We start from the raw sequence: 21812 nt of genomic DNA on the forward strand, positions 1-21812 counted from the left end.
ACTGCTGATGTCTATTTAATTGGTCAAAAATTCTCTATTTTCTCTCTCTCTCTCTCCCGCCTTTTCAATTGATGTGTGACTTTAGCTGCCCTCCACTCTGCAGGACTATTCCACAAACAGATAACCAACAATGTTTCCAATACTTTACAACCATGTCCTGAAGTAGTCTGGAAAATAGATTATTTGTCCCTGCTGATTTAACAAACTTTATTTTTTCCAGAACCATTTCCCTCCAAAAACTGATTTCCTTCAATACCTTGCTCTGGAAAAGCCTTGGGGACACCAACATTTTTGAGATATATTTGAGAATTCATTTGTGCAGAAAGGTTCAGAATAAGTTTATAATTGGTCTTCATCTTTATTTAAAATAGAACATGATAACACTTGTATGGAACTTTTTTTTTAGATTAGATTCTCTACAGTGTGGAAACAGGCCCTTTGGCCCAACACGCCCACACCAACCCTCTGAAGAGTAACCCACCCAGACCCATTTCCCTCTGACTGATGCACTTAACACTATGGACAATTTAGCATGGCCAATTCACATGATCTGCACATCTTTGGACTGTGGGAGGAAACCCGCACAGACATGGGAGAATGTGCAAACTCCACACAGACAGTCGCTCATGGCTGGAATCGAACTTGGGACCTGGTTTCTGGAAGGTAAGGGCTGTGTGAAGGGTTTCAAACATGACTAATGATTGCAGCTCCTTGTTCAGTTTGCTCCTCCCTCACCACTGATCAAGCCACGTAACCTCCTGTCACACTGAGTGACATTGCAATCAATATCATAGTGTCAGTGCCAGCAAACAATAGCATCACAGTCTGACCCACTGGGTCAGGCATCACTGTCTGACGTCAAAGAATGGAGCCTGAATCCCCTCCCCCCATGCTCATAAACCCTACAGCATCGAAAATATACTGACACCCAGCCCCTTCGATTAAACACTGACCCACAGATAACTCCTTCAGAGGTTGAAGTCAGCATCGACACTGAGAGAGAAGGAGAGGGAGAGATGGGGTGAGGCAAAGACAAAGAGAAGGAAAGGGAAAGAGAGAGAGAGAGAGAGAGACAGACAGAGAGAAAGAGAGAGAAAGGGAGAGAGCGATAGAGAGAAAGAGAGAAAGAGCTCCTCCCTTCTTTCCTCCCAGACAATGCTCTGTCTGATTGGAATTCTCATTGTTCCATTTTCCCAATTCTGGAGGAGACTCCACTCTCAGATCCAGCATTCCAGCACATTCCCAAAACTGATATCCAGATTTGAGTGGACCTGTTCCTCTCAAATATGGATTCGAATGATGACATTCCACTGGATCCCTTGCTGCAGGGAAAGGATCAGCCAGGGCCGTATTCTTCAGCCTTGGAGAATAATGACGGGATATTTGGAGTGTGAGTTTGATGATGTAAATGTGAACCATTGCAGCAAAAACATTACAGATGGTTTGTACAGACAGCAAAGCCCAAACCAGAGCATTGTTACAATTGACTCTTTCCCAGTGAATGGATCCATCCTGCTGAATATTAGATACAGCTGGGCTTTGGACAAATATTGGGCAGATGGAGTGTAATGTGGGGGACAAGATCACAAAGTTAGTAGGCAGCTACAGCAAGTGAATCCAGAGGCAGATGGAGTGTTGGTGCTCCTTGTAAAGGGACTGCAATCTAAATGCAGGGACATTTTACTGCAGCTGTACAGGGGTTAGGGTTAGGGGCTTGGTGAGAGCACATCTGGAGTATGGTGTCCAGTATCAGGCTCCTTATTGAAGAAAGGACAGGAACTGCATTGGAAGTAGTTCAGAGATAGTCCCCTTGACTGATTCCTGGTATGGAGCGATTGTCTTATGGGCAAAGGTCAAACAGGTTTGGAATCTGATCACTGGAGTTTAGAAGAATGAAAGGTAATCTCATTGAAATGTACAGAATTCTTAAGGGGCTTGACAGGGTAAATGCTGGATGTTTCCCTTCATGGGAGAGTAAGGGCTACACAGAAAACCACTAGGACAGGATCCAGAACATAAGAGGACCAGAAAGCTGAACTGTATATATTTTAATGTAAGGAGATTGACGAGTAAGGCGGTTGAACTGAGAGCATTGATCAGTACGTGGGAATATCATATTGTTGTAATTGCTGAGACATGATTGAAGAAAGATAGGACTTGCAGCTCAACATTCCAGGGTAGAGAAGTCTCAGGTGGGATAGAGGGATTGCAAGAGAGGTGGGTGTATTGCATTATTGATAAAGGAGACCATCACTGCAGGATTGAAGGAGCATTTCTTGGAAGGCTCTTCAAATGAAGCCATCTGGGTAGAGCTAGATATAAAAAAAGGACAGTCACTTTGCTGGGATTATACTACAGGCCTCCCAATAGTCAGGTGGACAGAGAGGAGCAGATATGTCATCAAATCACAGAGAGATGTGAGGAATAAGGTTATATTAGTGGGGAATTTCAACTTCTCTAACATGAACTGGGATTGCCTTTGTGTTAATAGTGGAATGTTTAAAGTCCATCCAGGAGAGCTTTTGGTGCCAGTACATAGATAGTCCCTCTAAACATGGACAGTGCTGGACCCAATCCTCGGTAATGAAGCCGATCAAATGGTTGGAGAGTCAGTGGGTGAGCATTTTGGAGATAGTCAACAAACTCCATAACTTTCATCGTTATTATGGGAAGGATTAAGGGTAGTGCAGAAGTTAAATGTCTAAAGTGAGGCAAGGCCAATTTCAATGTCGTGAGACAGGATCTGGCAAACATAGACTGGGAGCAGCTACTTGCAGGTCAGTCGACATTCGGAAAGTGGGAATCTTTTTAATGTGAGACAGTGAGAATTTAGGGCCAGCTCAGAAAGAAAGGCAAGGACAGCAACTCCTGGGATCCTGGATGTCTAGGAGTATGGATAGTTTGGGAAAGGAAAAGAAGGAAGCAAATATCAGGGACAGAGCATCAACAAGAAGGGAGGCCCTTCAGGAGGAGAGAAAGTTTGGGGAGGTGCTTAAACAAAAAGGAGGGCAAGCGGGGCCATAAATTATCTTTGGCAACCTGATCCCCTCACCCCAGAATACTTAAAAAAGTGGCAGAAGAATGAATAGATGCACTCGTGGTCATCTTTCAAATTTCTAGACTCTGGAGCAGTTCCTATGGATTGGAGAGTGGCTAACATAACCCCACTATTTAAGAAGGGAGACAGAGAGAACACAGTAGTTTTTGTAGACCGGTTAGCTTGACATCAGTAGTGGGAGAAATACGGGAGTCCATTATAAAAGATGTGCAGCAAATTTTGTTGTAATCTGCACCTTATGAACCGGCACTTTTGAGAAACCAGCGAAAGTTATATCCATTAAATGCCACAAAGATTAATATATCATTCTTTACAATTATTATAGTTGAAAAAAAACAAGTTTCATAGTTATTATGGAATGAGATAAGGGCAGTGCAGAAATTAAGTGTCTACATTGTCAGGAACAAGAAAGAAAGAGTCATTAAGCTGAACAAGAAAGTTTGCAATTAAAGATGCCCAATTTAAGTACTTAAGTCATACATACACTGAGAGCAAAAGGATTTGCCTGGAAGCTGGAAAGGTAAGAACAGTAGCAGTGATGTGGTGACTGACAGATGTGAAAACAGTGCAAGGATTTGTTGGATTCATCAAATACAAAGTACCAATTTCTAACTAGAGTGATAATCACAATGCTAGCCAACTATTCCCATCCCAACTGCTGGTATTATTGGACAACACAGATCTCAGACTGAAACAAACACAAAAGCTGCTGAAGAAATGCAGTTGGTCTGCAGCATCTGTGGAGCATAAGCACAAATGCTGATGATTCAGATTTAGTAATAAGACCTCCTTACAAAGAAATGAAGATAAAACATTCTGACAGAAAGTATGTGGGGTGGCACTGTGGCTCAGTGGTTAGCACTGCTGCGTCACAGCACCAGAGTCCCAGGTTCCATTCCAGCCTCAGGCGACTGTCTGTGTGGAGTTTGCACACTCTCCCTGTGTCTGCGTAGGTTTCCTCCCACAGTCCAAAGATGTGCAGTTTAGGTCAATTGGCCGTGCTAAATTGCCCATAGTGCTAGGTGCATTAGTTAGAGGGAAATGGGTCTGTGTGGGTTACTCTTTGGAGGGTTGGTGGGGACTGGTTGGGCCGAAGGGCGTGTTTCCACACTGCAGGGAATCTAATCTAATCTAAAGCACAAATTCAAAAGAATTCAAAACACAAATGTAATTGTTTTATAGTTCTCAAATAACAGGGAGAAGGGGTTCATTTCTCCATCGCATCCTTAGGTTTAACTTAACTGTATTTTTCATTTCATTGTCTTAAAGTTTGATTGCCTTTTCCTTGATTAATACTTCACTGGCCACAGGTGAAGTGCCAGACTGGAGGATTGTCAATGTGGTTCCTTTGTTCAAGAGGGCAGCAGGGATAGGGCAGGCAATTCCAGACCGGTTAGTCTGATGTCAGTGTGAGGGAAATTATCCTGAAGTACAGGATTAACCAATACTTGGATAGGTAGGGATGCCAGTATTGATTTGTTTGACCAAGGCCTCTCATGGAAGGCAGTCCAAATGGTAAGAGCCCATGGGATCCGAGGCAAGTTGGCACATTGGATCCAAAAGGGGCTTTCAAATATGAGGCAAGGAGTGATGGTGGAGGGTTGTCTTTGTGATTGGAAGCCTGTAACCAGTGGTGTATGACAGGGATTCGGGCTGTGATACTTTCTGTTTGTAATGATTTCACTGAGATTGTTTAATTAGAAAGTTTTCAGATGCCACATAAATTGGTGGTGTTGATATTGATTTGATTTTTATTTTATTGTCATGTGGACTCAAGTATAAAAGTATGGGAGGACAGTGAAATGTATGTAATATCGCCTTGCACAGTGCCATCTTAGGGACAAGAATAGAGGTACAGAATCTAAAGGAAAGGTAGAAAGAAAGAATGAAGTTAAAGGTTACATGTTACAGACCTTTAAGTTTTTAAGAAGAAAATAAAGAAATAAATCTGGAAATTCAATCATTAGTCTTTCTTAAGCACTTAGCTGCCATGGGATCATACTTTGAGTCATCACCTTGTGACCAGAAGTCCATGCTGAGGCCAGGCCGGGCTGAGACACCACCATATACAGCAAGAGACCACCCTGTAGGCCAAGAGATAAACACGCTGAGCCACTGACAGATCACCACGCTAGGCCAAGAATCCAGCATGCTGGGCCGAGAAGCGATCACATCGAACTGAGAGGCCACCATGTTAGACCGAGAGGCCACCACATGGAACTGAGAGGGCACTACATCGAACAGAGAAGCCACCATGTTGAACCAAGAGTCTCCCTGCCAGGCCAGGACACTGCCACACCAAGCCCAGAGGCCGCCTCACTGGGGCTGCACTGGGTCAGAGGCCAGGTGTCTGAGACTGGGAGTCCATGGCCAGGAGAGTAAATAAGTAAGAAGGACAAAAGACAAACACAAAAGAAAAGGCAAAAAAAGGTGGAATAGAAAGAAGAAAATGAAACAGACGAAGCGTCCTAGTCAGCTGCCATCTTGGATTACCAGGACTCAGGCTACAGTCTGATATAAATCAACTGGTAAATTGGGCAGAGCAATGGCAGATTAAATTTAATCCTGATAAGTGTGAGGTGATCTAATTTGGGAGGTCTAATAAGGGAAGGTTATACACAATTAAAGGCATGTACCTTGGGTGTCCTTGTGCATGAATCACAGAGGTTTGATCTGCAGGTAAAACAAGCAATTAGGAAAGCAAATAGAATTTTGCCTTCATTGCAAAAAGGATTGAGTTTAAAAGCAGGAAGGCTATATTGCAGCTGTACAGGATGCTGGTGAGGCCACATCTGGAGTACTGCGCGCAGTTTTGGTCTCCTTACTTGAGAAAGGATGTACTGGCACACAAAGGGGTGCAGAGCAGGTTCATTATGTTAATTCGGGAGTTGAGAGGGTTGGCCTGTGAGAGAAAACTGAGTAGACTGGGATATATTCATTGGAACTTAGAAGAATGAGAGGGGATCATGGAGAAACATATAAAATTATGAAGAGAATAGATAAGACAGAAGTAGCGAGGATGTTTCCACTGGCATGTGAAACTAAAACAAAAGGGCATAGCCTCAAAATTAAGGGGAGAAGATTTAGGACCGAATTGAGAAGGAACTTCTTCACCCAGAGAGTCGCAAACCTTTGGAATTCTTTGCCCAACAAAGAAATTGGCGCCACTTCAGGAAAAGTTTTAAAGCTATTACAGTTTTTTTTTAACAATAAAGGAATTGAAAGATATAGTGAGAGCATGGGTAAGGGGAGCTGAGTCCATGAAAAGGTCAACCATGATCTTATTACATGGCAGAGCTGGGTTGAAGGGCCAGATGGCCTACTCCTGCTCCTAGTTCTTATGTTCTTATGTACCTTGGGAGTAGTGAGGAACAAAGGGACCTTGGTGTACAAGTCCATCAATCCCGGAAGGCATCAGCACAGCTAGACAGGGTGGTGAAGAAGGCACATGGGATGCTTGCCATCATTAGCCAGGGTGTAGAATGTAGGAGTAAGGAAGTCTTGTTGTTACTTTACAGAGTATTGGTTAGGCCATATCTGGAACACTGTGTACAGTTCTGGTCATGACACTGTCGGAAGGACATGATTGGACTGGAAGGGTGTAGAGGAGATTCACCAGGATGTTCCCTGGGATGGAAAGTGTTAGTTATGAGGAGAGACTGGATAGACTGGGTTTGTTTTCTCTGGAGCAGAGGAAGTATGCAGGGAGTCTGATTGAGGTATACAACAATATGACTGGCGTAGACAAAGTCGTTCATGAGAATCTTTTCCCCATGGCAGACATGTCTATTACCAGAGGGAATAAGCTTAACATGATGAAAAAGTGGTTTAGAGGGTATTTGGGGATTTCTTTTCCCCAGAGGGTGGAAAAAATATAAAATGTGCTGCCTGAGAAGGTGGTGGAGGCAGCTCCTCTCACAACATTTAAGACACATTCAGACAAGCACATAAAATGCCAGGGCATGGAAGGCTATGGACCAAGTGCACGTAAATGGAGGGGGATTAGTGCAGTTTGGTGTAAAGTGATCAGCATCAATATGGTGGGCATAAGAGCCTGTTTGTTTGCTGTATGATACTATGACAATGAAGAGAAGGATGTGGAAGCATTTTTCATGTCTTTTGTCAAGACAGCAACACAATCAAGGTGGGCGCTTCCCCATGCAAAAACGAACTTGGGAATCACAAGAGGTTTCTGCATCCCTGTCAGAGGAATGTTCTCGGGATCATGAGGAGGTGAAAATGGCTATTCGAAGCACATATGAGTTGGTCTTGGAAACATACAGCAAATGTTTCAGAACTTACAGAAACAGCCTGGACACCTCCCATGGCAGGTCACTTGGGGATTACGAAAACACAGGCATCCAGAATTCTCTCTCTGAGTTTGAGAGAATTCAACAAAATAATGTTGACAGGTGGACAAGAGCATTAAAGGCTGAGACTATTTACAATGCTCTCAGAGAAATTATTCTTTGACAAGAATTTAAAACTTGCTTCCCTTCTAGAATCAGAATTGGAAGACCAAAGAGTAACAACGGTAAGACAGGCAGCTACAATGGCTGATGATTATAGACTTCGTTAAAGCCAAAACCCTGCAGATGCTGGAATCCAAAGTAGACAAACAGGAGGCTGGAAGAGCACAACAAGCCAAGCAGCATCAGGAGGTGGAGAAGTCACCTGATGGGAGACTGCTCCAGAAACCTTTTTCCTTTAAGACCAAGAAATGGGAGAAAAATAAAAATTGGGTGAGTGTAAGGAAGGCAGGGAGCCAGGGGAGAGAATGGACAGGAGAGACCAGCCCAAGAACTCCTCCTCAGATTCTGAAGGACATTGCTGAGGGTGGAAGTGATGATCAGAAGCTGAAATGTTTCTCTGGGAATTAGGTGGGCCATCTGTGTTTGGAATATTGGAAGTTGTGAGGTAGACCCATGGGACTTAGTGGAGTTAGTAAAAATGTGTCAGAGAAGGGAACACAGACAGATAATCCCACGGAGCAGGTTGTAGCTGTAACTATAACAAAAAGGCTGGAGGTGAATTCTGTCATTAATAAAGGAAGTTGTAAGGTAGATGAGAGATGGACAGGATTTTTATCAAAAGGAATGGTGATTCCCTTTTCTTCAGCTAAACCCAGAACCAAACTGAGAGATATAGGGGCAACACAATCACTTTGACTGGAGAAAGAATTGATTTTCCCTCCAGAGAGCTTGATGGGAGCTAAGGTATTAATCAATGGGATTGGTGGAGAATATATTCCACTTTCATTGTATAAGTGCAACTGGAATGTGATTTGTTCTCAGGAGAAGTAATTCTCGGAGCGGGGAAAACATTCCCTGTTGAGGGAGTTGATTTCCTTCTGGGGAATGATTTGTCAGGACTAAAGGCAGTAACTTCCCCGATAATTACAGAATGTCCAAGGAGGGCCAAGAAACAGAACAATGACAGGAATAGGTTCCTGGTCTCTCTCCTTCGTGTGAGGTAACCAGGGCGATGGTTAAACACAATCCATCAATAAGGGGTGATGTGACACCACAGGCAAGTGAAAGGATCGCTGAAACTTTCCGAAAGGGTGAAGATATTCCAGGTGGAGTGTTTGCTATGATGTCCCTAATTACAGCAGATCCAAAAAGCAGATCCTGAATGAAATAAATAAACATAGTCAGTTAATACTGAAATCAAGGCTGAAGGAATTGCAGAGTGCTATCATCTTCAGAATGGAATGCTGATGAGGAATTGGAGACCCCCTCATAGACCAACAGATGAAGAATGATTGGTTAGACATTGGCTAGTGGTCCCACCCAGCTATCATAGTGCAAGGAGTACATGAGACTCCCATGGCGGAGGAGATTGAACAATTCATCCACTTCGCCAACACCTTCCACCCCGACCTCAAATTCACCTGGACACTCTCAGATTCCTCCCTCCCCTTCCTCGACCTTTCTATTTCTATCTCAGGCGACCAAATCAACACGGACATCTACTACAAACCGACCGACTCCCACAGCTACCTGGACTACACCTCCTCCCACCCTGCCCCCTGTAAAAACGCCATCTCATTTTCCCAATTCCTTCACTCCGCAGCATCTGCTCCCAGGAGGACCAGTTCCAAAAACGTACAACCCAAATGGCCTCCTTCTTCAAGGACCGCAATTTCCCCCCCGACGTGGTCGACGATGCCCTCCACCGCATCTCTTCCACTTCCCGCTCCTCCGCCCTTGAGCCCCGCCCCTCCAACCGCCACCAGGACAGAACCCCACTGGTTCTCACCTACCACCCCACCAATCTCCATGTACAGCGTATCATCTGCCGTCATTTCCGCCACCTCCAAACGGACCCCACCACCAAGGATATATTTCCCTCCCCTCCCCTATCAGCGTTCCATAAAGACCACTCCCTCCGTGACTCCCTCGTCAGATCCACACCCCCCACCAACGCCAACTCCACTCCCGGCACCGTCCCTTGCAACCGCAGGAGGTGCAAGACTTGCGCCCACACCTCCCCCCTCACTTCCCTCCAAGGCCCCAAAGGAGACTTCCATATCCGCCACAAATTCACCTGCACCTCCAAACACATCATCTATTACATCCGCTGCACCCGATGTGGCCTCCTCTATATTGGGGAGACAGGCTGCCTACTTGTGGAGCGTTTCAGAGAACACCTCTGGGACACCCGGACCAACCAACCCAACCACCCTGTGGCTCAACACTTCAACTCCCCCTCCCACTCCACCAAGGATATGCAGGTCTTTGGACTCCTCCATCGCCAGACCACAACAACACGACGGTTGGAGGAAGAGCGCCTCATCTTCCGCCTAGGAACCCTCCAAACACAAGGGATGAACTTGGATTTCACCAGTTTCCTCATTTCCCCTCCCCCCACCTTGTCTCAGTCAAATCCCTCGAACTTAGCACCGCCTTCCTAACCTGCAATCTTCTTCCTGACCTCTCCGCCCCCACCCCACTCTGACCTATCACCCTCACCTTGACCTCTTTCCACCTATCGCATTTCCAACGCCCCTCCCCCAAGTCCCTCCTCCCTACCTTTTATCTTAGCCTGCTGGACACACTTTCCTCATTCCTGAAGAAGGGCTTATGCCCAAAACGTCGATTCTCCTGTTCCCTGGATGCTGCCTGACCTGCTGCACTGTTCCAGCAACACATTTTCAGCTCCCATGGCAGGTCACATGGGGATTTGGAAAACACAGGCATTCAGAAACAGCAATTTTACTGAGCCACAATTGGATAAAGATGTGGTGCAGTTTTATAAAATGTGTCCTACTTGTCAAGTTGTAGGTAAACCTCAACACAAAACCAGCATCCTTAATTCCTCTCCCAAGTTTTGAGGAACCATCCTGACATGTACAGGTTTGTCAAGTAGTGAGTATAATCAAGGAGGGGATGAGAAAATGCTTAAGATCGAAAAAGAACTGGACAATTCCCAAAGTGAACTGCCTGTTATTAGGTGAACAAATTCAGAGATATTAGAGAATTCAGACACTGTATTTTTGTATGTGGAGAAAGATCAACAGCTAGATTTAGCGGTATTGCTCTGAAAATACAAAGATGTTTGTATGAGGAGTCATTGAGGACTTTGGTTCAGTACTTGATGGAGTTTAGAAGGATGAGAGGGAATGCCATTGAATCTTACAGAATGCAGAGAGGCCTGGATTGAGTGGACATGGAGAAGATGTTTCCAATAATAGGAGAGTTGAAGACCCGAGGGCACAGCCTCAGAGTGAAGAGACGACCTTTCGAACTGAGTTGAGGAGGAATTTCTTCAGCCAGAGTGTTGTTAACCTGTGGAACTGATTGCTGCAGTGGGCCTTGGAGGCCAGGTCATTGAGTGAATTAAGATAGAGATAGATTGGCTCTTTGATTGGTCAAGGGATCAAGATCTACAGGGATTGGGGTTGAGAAACATTGTCAACTGTAAATGAATGGTGGATCAGACTTGATGTTCCAAATGGCCCAATTCTGCTCCGTTATCTTGTGGACTTGTATTGATACATTTCGATGTACCACATGATTCAAGTGTGAAATGGATTTGGTAATTCAGACACAATAAAACAAACACTAACAGAAACAGGCCAACGTAACAGAGGGCTTCCATGTTGGAGAATCAGTTGATTGGAGTAATTGGAGTTCTCCTGTAATATTGGCTCCTGAACCAAACTGTTCAATTTGATTCTGTGTAGACTCCAGGAAAGTGTATGTAGTCACAAATTCATTCCCTATTCCCAGACAAGAAGATTGCACAGACAGGGTAGGTAGTGTATCATTCTTACCTAAAATTGAGTTGTTAAAAGGATATTGATAAGAACTCACTGATAGTGAGTTTCTGTATTTGTCACACCTAATGGATGACACCCAATGATGAATGTTGTAATTTGGACTTAAGGACGCTCCAGTCACATTTGAATGATTATTGTGGAAGTGAACAAGGTCACACTCCACCACATTACGCTCAATCTGTCAACATTTCTCCAAAGCCCAGCTGTATCTAATATTCAGCAGGATGGACCCCTTCACTGGGAAAGAGTCATTTGTAACTAGAATAATGACACATCTCCGAGAATCACATTAATAACTGTTCTTATTGAAGCTTTCATTGGTTCTGTGTTGATTGACACAATGCTCTGGTTTGGGCTTTGCTGTCTGTACAAACCATCTGTAATGACTTTGCTGCAATGGTTCACATTTACATAATCAAAGTCACACTCCAAATATCCCATCATTATTCTTCATGGGATTCAATGGAATTGGCTCAGATCAGACTCCCAGCAGCTCAAATGGAGGGAGAGGTGGAGCACTGAGAGAGGGGGGGATGGAGCATGGAGAGAGAAAGAGGGATGGAACTCAGAGTGAGATCTATCCAGCTGAGGTAGGGAAGTGGGTGGGGAGAGACAGTGAGAGGGAGGGATGGAGGTGAAGGAGTTGTAAATCAAAGACAAATTAGACACTGTTAAAGACTGCCCTGGATGAATGCTGTATGACGCTATGAGTCTGTCAACACTATCTACAATGCTACCTAACTTTGTGTCATGAGCAAAGTAGAATATCGGACTTTCTATGCCATTATTAAAGTCATTGATACATAATGTAACTAATTGAGGTGTGAGCACACGTTCCTATTGGACACCACTGGTCGCATCCTGCCAATTTCAGCACTTACTCATTATCCCTATTTTCAGTCACCTGTCACTCAACCAATTTCCAAGTGTGTCAGTATTTTAGCCTCAATTCTGCAGATGTCTACCTTAGTTATCAGTTTCTTACATGGGGCTTTATCAAATGCCTTCTGGAAGTCTATATAAACAACATCCATAGACATTACAGTGTCCAGGAATTTCATCTTCTCTTCAACAAAGTTCAGTGAGGTTTTTCACCATGACCAACTTCTCATGAATCCATGCTGACTCTACCTGATTAACTGACCATTTTCAAGGTCTTCAGTTACCCTCATCCTTGATAATAGACTCCAACAATTTCCACACCACAAACGTTGGCTTAGTGACCTGTAATTCCCTGGATTTTCTCTCACATCCTTGATAAATGTGGTGACATTTGCAATTTTCCAATCCAGAGGTACGACTCCTGTATCCAGGGAACTCTGAAAGATTATAGTCAGGGTGTCTAAATATGGTCTGTTACTACCTTTATCACCCTCAGATGGAAACTGTCAGGTCCTGAGGATTTGTCATTCTTTAGTTCCATTATTTTCCTCATTACAGATGTTTTACTGACATTAATTTTATTCAGTCCCTGTCCCTGATCCTCTGTTAATTCCTTTGGGACTTCAGGCAAGTCCTCCTTCTTTTCTACTGCAAATCTTGTGGTAAAGTATTTATTTAACATGGCTGCCATTTCCTCAGTGTCACTGACAATATCCCCCACTTTTAATGGCTAACATTGCTCCTGACCTCCCAGCTTCCCTTTTGTGGAACTGTAACATTTCTCCTTATTAATTTTGTTATCCCTTACATATTTCCTTTCAGAATCCCTTTTTGTAGCTCTTCAAAGCTGCTTTGTAGCCCTTTGTATCTTTCCCATTCAGCAGAATCTGTCATTTTACTTGCTTTTTTGTAAGTTTTTTTTTAGTTTTATTCTTTTCCTTATCTCTTTAATTGTCCATTGTTGTTTGTTCGAAGAAGTGGAGATTTTCCCTCTCAGGTAAAAACTGGTTTTGTTTTGTGCTGAATGTTTCTTTCAACATTCCCCACTGCTCTTCAGTTGTTTTACCCATGAGCAGATTTTCCCAGTTTACTGTGGACAGTCTCTGTCTCATCTCGTTAAAGTCGGCCCTTACCTTAATCTCAAACTCTAGCAGGTGATTCATGCTTTTCACTTTCAAATGTGATGTTTAACTTGATCGTGTTATGATCACTATTTGATAAATGTTCATGCACAAATGTTTCATAACTAAATCTGGCTCATTATTCATTACTAATTCCAATATTGCTTGTCCCCTTGTTACATCCAGAACCTATTGCTGTTGGAACTATTCCGGATACACTCCAGAAATTCACTAGCTTTCTGACAGAGTGCTTGTCTCTCTCCCAATCTAAGTTAAAGTTAAACTTCCCCATTAATAATGCACTGGCTTTGCTACACACTTGTCTAATTCCTGCATTTATATAATCCAGCACCTCAGAGCTGCTGCCAGGGGGCCTGTATCCAACATCTATTACAGTTTTAGATCCTTTCCTGCTCCTCAGTTGCACTGAATGCTTTTCCTTCATTATAACCTCCCTCACCATTGAAGTCATTTTGTTTCTAATCAATAAAGCTGCTCCACCTCTTCTGCCATTTCCCCATGTCCATCCTGTGAACCTTCTAACCCGATATATTTAGTTCCCAATCCTAATGATTCTGCGAAAATGTCTCAGTAATTGATCCTACAGCCAAATCTTAAATTTGAATTTCTGCGAGCAGATTATTGAATTTACTCCTTACACTCTGTGCATTTGTATTCTTATTTGGTCCATTCACTGGAATCTGTTCCTCAGCACTGATGCTGTATTCACCTCCTTCTTATTTCCCTCTATCTGTTTAATCTGATATATACTTCTGATAGCTTTCCTGATATTGCCCACATAGGACCTTTTGCCTATTTTTGCTGAGGTTGTTGGTCCCAACACACACAACAACAAATGGATCCTCCCCGACTCCCCGCTCCCCCCTCCCCCCACTCTGCGAAACTTTAAAACCAGTCCAAGGTGTGACTGTCTCCCCAACCACAGTGTCCAGGTAATTCTCCCCTTCCCTGATGTGTCGCAGTGTTTGAAGCTCAGACTCCAGATCATCAACTCTGAGCTGGAGTGCCTTGAGCAACCGACACTTGCTGCAGACGTGGTCACTCTGAGCTACAATGGGCTCCACCAGCTTCCCCAACGTACAATTACTCCACATCGCCTGGCCCTGTATGTGGAAATTACTTGAGGAGTTTTTAATTTGTATTTTTAAATTTGCTGTTGGTCTTTAGTTTTAATCTGTAAAATATTTCTGTCAAGGAGACAGAGAAGGCTCCAGCACAGGAGGAGGCTATTCAGCCCCTCATGTCAGTGCTAGCTGTTTACTAACCTCATTCACAATGAACATCTCTGTTGAATGTTTGTTGTCAGGAAGTGATTGAGTCTGTTTTTAGAGAGAGAATAACGGACAAACATGAACTGCTCCGAGAGAGTCAGCATGGATTTACAAAGGTTCAGACATCTTTAACCAACCTTGTTACACTTTGTTAGGAGCTCCCTAATGGGTGATATAAGGGAATGTTGGTGGCTATTGTCTGTAGGGAATTCCAGAAGACATTTAAGAATGTTCCACAAAAGAAACATGGAGTCAGATCTTACATTCCACAACCATCTGATGAAGGAGCAGCGCTCTGAAAGCTGGTGATTACAAATAAATCGGTTGTATTAAAACCTGGTGTTCTGTGATTTTTAACTTTGTATTTGACAGTCCAACATCGGCACCTCCAAATCATGGAATCAGATGGAATTTGAGAAATGCATTTACCTTGGGTCAGGAATGGGTCCGGAGTTAGGAGACAGAGAGGGGGGATAACGTGTGTGTTTTCCAATGAGTGATGTCAATCGTGGTATTCCCAGGGATCTGTGCTGGGACCTCAGCTTCTCACGATATTTCTCAATGACTTGGATGAAGAAGCAGAGAGGCACGTCTCTAAGATTGCTGACCACACTGAGTGAGGCAGCTTGGAGGAGGTTACAGAGATAGGGAGGGTGGAGGGCAGGGAGGGATTTGAGAACAAGGATGAGAAGTTGAAAATTGAGGTGTTGCTGGACCTGGAGCCTATGTCGGTCAGTGAGGATGGGGGTGGTCGTGGTGGGGTGGGGTGGGGGACTTGGTGAAAGTTCAAATACTGACAGCAGAGTTTGGGATGAGCTGAGGTGTGGCGGCCGTTGTGATGTGGGCCAGGATAACATTGATTAGGAGATGCCGGTGTTGGACTGGGGAGCAATGGCTGTTGTCTATAGGGAATTCCGGAAGACATTTAAGAATGTTCCACAAAACAAACATGGAATCAGATCTTATTCTCCACAGCTACCTAATGAAGGAACAGCGCTCCGAAAGCTGCTACTTCCAAATAAACCTGTTGGACTAGAACCTGATGTTCTGTGATTTTTAACTTTGTACACGACAGCCCAACACCAGCACCTCCAACATTGCACTATACAACATACACACAGGTAAACGGACACACACACACACATATAAGTTTGTGGGGTGAATTTGTATTTGCAGAATTAGATCTTACTTTGCTCAAAAACTGCATGAATCCATGTAAGATTCTGTATATCCGTTTTTTGAATGAGAATCTGTCTGACCATTGTGGCACAGACAGCCTCACAGGGAGTTAACACCTTCAATACCTTATCTGAGCCAATTGTTAATGTTCACTAGAGAATGTAACTTTTAAAAAACGTTTTACAATTTACATATGAAAGAACTGAAACCAACATGGTCATTCTAAAAGGTGAGAGACTTAACAAACAATCGGGTCTTTTTCAATATATAATTCCAGTTACATCACACTGGAAACTTTTGCTATAAATTCTGTGTCTTACAATCTTATTCTCTACAACCACCTGATGAAGGAGCAGTGCTCCGAAAGCTAGTGCTTCAAATAAACCTGTTGGACTATAACCTGGTATTGTGTGATTTATAACCAGGATAACATTGGAATGGTCATGTTTGGAGTCCCCATGACATTGCTGAGATTTTCGGTGGCTGATCTTTGTGATGTGGAGGATATGGGGCTCAAATCAACCTCAAAGATGAGGCTAAAATTGTAAAGAGTTTGGTTGAGCAGCACAAAGTGCTCAGGGAGAGGATGGAGTTTGTACCGGGAGCTGAAGAGGATGGCTTTGATCTTCCCAATGTGTTTCCCAGTGAGCCTGGCTCCTCGGTCCTGACTGCTCTTAGCTGCTGTGATTGGTCACTGACTGGACACTTATTATTAGAGATTCTGACCACAGCAGAAAGCCCCAGTGTAAAAAATAACTGCAAAGACTGTCAGAGCGCAAGGTTGAAACTTCACCAATAGAGGAAGTGAAAGAAGGAGCTCGGAGCAGCTGGACGTTTGTTACTGAGTCGGAAGAAAACTGTGAATTGTCTGAACTCCCTGGAATCTTACAGCACAGTAGGAGGCCATTCAGCCCATCGTGCCTTTGAATGATCCAATTAGTCCCACTGCTCCTCTCTCTCCCCATAACCCAGCAAATCTTTCCTTTTCAGCTCAATCTCCAATTCCCATTTATAGACCTGGGACCACAGAATGAGACTGCCCTGAAGCTGGTTCCAAATTGGCATCTCATTCATTCATTGGGAGACAAACTGCCTGGGCTGGGAAATGGAGCTCAGGACCCTGAACATTCTCTCTCCTCCTGAGGGACACTTCATTTGGTTTTGTATATTCACTCGTGGGAAGTGGGCTTCAAAGGCTGGGCCAGCATTTTTTACACTGTCCCTAGTTGCCCTTGAGGATTTTAGATTAGATTCCCTTCAATATGGAAACAGGCTCTTCGGCCCAACAAGTCCACACCGACCCTCCAAAGAGTAACCCACCAGCTCCATTACTCATGATTAATGCACCTAACACTACAGGCAATTTAATATGGCCTGCGCATCTTTGGATTGTGGGAGGACACCCACGCAGGCACGGGGAGAATATGAAAACTTTACACAGCCAGTTGACCGAGGCTGGAATCGAACCTGTGAGGCAGCAGTGCTAACCATCTGAGCCACAGTACCATCCCAAAGGTGATGGGAAGCTGCCTTCTTGAATCGTTATAGTCCATAAGCTGTTAGTTGACCTACAATGTTCTTGGGAGAGAATGCCAGCATTTTGACCCAACAACAGTTAAGGAACAGCAATATATTTTCAAGTCAGGATGCTAAGTTTTTTTGAGGGAAACGTGTAGCTCACAGTGTTCCCCTGTATCTGCTGCTCTTGTTCTAAATGGAAATGGACGTGGGTTTGAAAGGAAACCAAAGGAACTGCAGATGCTGTAAATCCGAGACAAAAATAGAAATTGCTGGAAAAGCTCAGCAGATCTGGCAGCATCTGTGAAGAGAAATCAGAATTAATATTTCATGCTTGATCCAAAATGTTATCTCTGATTTCTCTCCCCAGATACTGCCAGACCTGCTGAGCTTTCCTGCAATTTCTATTTTTGTCCATGGGTTTGGAAGGTGCTATCTGAGGATCTTTGGTGAGTTTCTGCAGCGCATCTTATCGATAATACACACTGCTGCTACTGAGCATCGGTGATGGTGAGAGTGGATGTGATGCCAATCAAGCAGGCTGCTTTGCTCTGGATGGTATGAAGCTTTTTGAGTGGATAAGAAAGACATAGGATACAATAGACATAGACAGGAATGGATGAGAGGGATATGGGCCTAATGTAAATGAGACGAGTTCACTTCAGAAAACCTGGTCAGTATGTAAACGTTTGGCTAAAGGGTTTGTTTCTGTGCTGTACGACTCTGTGACACTATCAATCTATAAATGTTGTTGAAGCTGCACCCATCCAGGCAGGTGGGGAGTATTCGATCACACTCCTGACCTGGTTGACAGGCTTTGGGGGAATCAGGAGGTGAGTTACTCGATACAGTATTCCTTGCCTCTAACCTGCTCTTGTAACCACTGTGTTTCTGTGGTGAGTCCAGTTGAGTTTCTGGTCAATGGTACCTCAGAATGTTGATAGTGGGGATTCAGTGATGGTGATAGCATTGACTGTCAAGGGGCGATAGCTAGATTGTCTGTTATTGCTGATGGTCATTGGCTGGCATTTGCATGGCACCAATGGGAAATGTTGCTTCTCAGATGAAACCTGGGTATTGTGCAGATATTGCTGCATTTGAACATGGACTGCTTCAGTATATGAGACGTTGAGATTGTGCACTTGTTGGCAATGATCTACATTCATGCTCTTGCCTTGAATCGCAATATCTGTTTGGAGTCTGTCCAATAGGAGATAGATGGTACCACACACCAAAATGGAGGGTAGTCTCGATGTGAAGGTCAAACTTTGTTTCTACAAAGACTGTGTTATGGTCACTCTTACGAATTCTGTCAAGGACAGATGCATCTACAGCTGAGGTGAGGATGGGATCAAGTACATTTTTCCATCTTTTTGGTTCCTTCACCACCAGCTGCAGAGCCAGTCCCTCAGCTATGTCCATTAGGAACCAACCAGCTCGATCAGTAATGCTGCTGCCGAGCCACTCTCAGTGGTGGACATTGAAATCCCACACCCAGCGTACATTCTGTGCCTGTCACCACCCTCAGTGCTTCCTCCAAATGCTGTTCAACATGGAGGAGACCAATTCATCATCCGAGGGAGGAAGGTACCTGGTAATCAGCAGGAGGTTTCCTCGCCCATGTTCAACCTGGGGTCATAAGACTTCATGGGGTCCGGAGTCAACTTTGAGGCCTTTCAGGGTAACTCCCTCCTGGCTGTAGACCACTGTGTCATCAGCTCTGCTGGGTCTGCCTTTCTGGTGGGACAGGACACATGCAGGGACAGTGATGGTGGTGTCTGGGACATTGTCTGTGAGGTATCCAAAGATGTGCAGGTCAGGTGATTTGGCCATGCTAAATTGCCTGTAGTGTTAGGTAAGGGGTAAATGTAGGGGTATGGATGGGTTGCGCTTCGGCGGGTCAGTGTGGACTTGTTGGGCCGAAGGGCCTGTTTCCACACTGTAATGTAATCTAAAAAAAAATGTATGGTTCTGTGAGTATGACTCTGTCAGGCTGTTGCGTGACTAGTCTGTGAGACAGCTCTCCCAAGTTTGGCACTTGCCCCCAGATGTCAGTAAGGAGGATGGAGCAGGGAAGACAGGGCTGTTTCTGTCAATACCTTTACTGTGTCGAAATTGATGTCAGGCAGTCCGTCTGGTTTCATTTCTTTGTTGAGACGTCGTCACGATTGATACAACTGAGAGCCTTGCTGGGCTATTTCAGAGGGCAGTTAAGGGTAAACCACATTGCTGGGGGACAATGCCATTGATCCCAACATCACATTCTGACCTCCCCGTCTTTCCCTTTCTGTAGGTGGAAGGCCGAAGCCTGCCAGCAGGATATTCAACTGCAGGAGCTATCACAGTCCCTGCATAATTCTGTCCCCACATTAATTCAACACAAATTTTGAATTCACATCGCACCTTCGATATCCAAAACATTCCAGGATGTTTCACAAATTTGCAGTATGAGGAATGGGGGAGGGTGGTGGATGAACATAAGAACTAGGAGCAGGAGCAGGCAATTCAGCCCCTTGAGCCCGCTCCACCATTTAATACAATCATGGCTGATCCCGTCTCAGACACAACTCCACTTTCCTGACAACTTTCCATCATCCTTTACTCCATTACTCAGTAAATATCTGCCCATTTCCTCCTTGGTGTGAGACAGGGAAGGGACCACTCCATTTCAGACAGTTGGGCTTTATGGAGCGGGTGGAAGGAAGGTGAGAGAGCACACCGGAATTATGGAGTTAGGAGGTGGGATGAACAGGAATAAGGGTTTCTGCGGTCAAGGGGCTGACGTAGTGATGGAGAGGATGTGGGGTTTGAAGCTCAGATACTGGAGGGTGCAGTGGTAAGGAAGCCCATGTTTACTGGTCACTATTGGAAGATCCAGTGGGAACAGGATGCATGTCTACTGGTCTCCATTGTTAAGGTCCAGGGCAAAGAAGGCCCTAGTTTACTGGCCTCTACTGAAGTGTCTTGTGAGATGGTGACCCATGTTTACTGAAGTCTATTGGAGCATCCGATGGGCTGTGGCCCTGTGATTACTGGTGTCTATTGTCGGGCTCAGTGTAATGGAGGTTCATGTTTACTGATATGTATTGGATGATCCAATGATATGGAGATCCATATATACTGGTCTCTGCTGGACATTCAGTGGGAAGGAGGCCTATGTTTACTGGTCTCCATTGGATAGTCCAGTGCATCATGGACACCATGGTGGGTGTCAGACTCAGTTCCTTTCTGTTGCAATTGTGTGATGGTCCTGAACTCTTCCCAGTAAAACACCCTGACCCAGAACCTGACCGTGGAAGGGGAAGGAGAAGGGAAGGGATTAGGTCATGTTGTGAATAGGCGGGATGGGTCAGTGGGTCAGAACCTGTCCTGTACCCCCAGTTCACACTGATGGCCTGAGGATCTCCTCTCTCTGCTGGGCCTTCATGGAATGCGCTTTGTGTCCAAACCAATCCCCAGTGAGAACAGGCCAACAGCACAGACCTGCCCTTCGTTTAACAAGAATCTGTCCATCATCATGAGACAGGCTAATGCCTGGTCAATGTGGGAAATGGGGCATTACTCCTGGAGAAGACATGCTTCTGGGGTCAATGGTTAACATCCATGAGTGGGCCAGAGCAGAGGGAGATTTACCCTGCAATTAACTGTCACCACCTGGGATACTGTGAGAAAGAGAGGGAAGAGAGGCAGAATGAGAGTTGGAGGGAAAGTGTATGCATGAGAAAGAGAGAGAGGGAGGTGTGTCTGTGATAGTGTGAGATGTGTGGAGGGAGTGAGAGAGATGCAGACCTGGAAGTAGAGATGGTGAGGTTGAAGGATATGGGGCGAGAAATAGAGTGGGAGACAGCGTGACTGAGAGGGACGGAGAGAGAGACAGAAAGAGACCAGGAAGATGTGAGACTAAGAGTGAAGGGAATCAAGAGAGAGACGGTAGGGTTGAAAGTGTGTGTGTGTGTGTGTGTGAGAGAGAGAGAGAGAGAGAGAGGATGGGAGAGATTAAGAGTGCCAAAGAGAGAGACTGAGAGATAGCATTGACAGATGTGAAACAGAATGGGAAGAGAGAGAGTGACAAAGAGAGAAAGTGATAAAAAGAGAGAGACAGGATCTGGTCACCACATTGTGGGAAGGAAGTGATTGTACTCGGGAAGGTGCAGAGATTTCCCAGGATGCTGCCTGGGCTGTAGGGTCTGAGAGATGAGGAAAGATTGGAAAGACTGGGGTTGTTTTCCTTGGAGCTGTGAAGGTTGAGTGGAGACCTGACAGAGGACTATAAGATTATGAGGGGCACAGATAGATTCGACAGGAAGGCAGTTTTTATATGGGTAGAGGGGTCAAAAACCAGGGTCAGAAACTGAAGGTAACACAGACACAGAAACACAGAAACTAGAAGCAGGAGTAGGCCATTCAGCCCTTTGAGTCTGCTCTGTCATTCAGTATGATCATGGCTGATCCTCTCCCTCAAAGCCATATTCCTGCTT

The 21812-nt window shown here is 44.7% G+C and overlaps 1 gene segment (V, D, J or C); it reads left to right on the forward strand.

The window, feature by feature from the left end:
* The first annotated feature begins 577 nt into the window (after nt 1-577).
* The window catches only part of LOC148149243 (immunoglobulin kappa constant-like), a 32324-nt gene continuing 11089 nt past the window's right edge, over nt 578-21812 (forward strand). The window contains 1 exon segment of the C gene segment in view: nt 578-663. Coding sequence covers nt 627-663 — 37 coding nt within the window.

The sequence above is a fragment of the Chiloscyllium plagiosum genome, unplaced genomic scaffold, assembly GCF_037043375.1.
Source record: "Chiloscyllium plagiosum isolate Xiang-an unplaced genomic scaffold, Cpla_swu_hap1 HiC_scaffold_9, whole genome shotgun sequence".
Lineage (NCBI taxonomy): Eukaryota > Metazoa > Chordata > Chondrichthyes > Orectolobiformes > Hemiscylliidae > Chiloscyllium > Chiloscyllium plagiosum.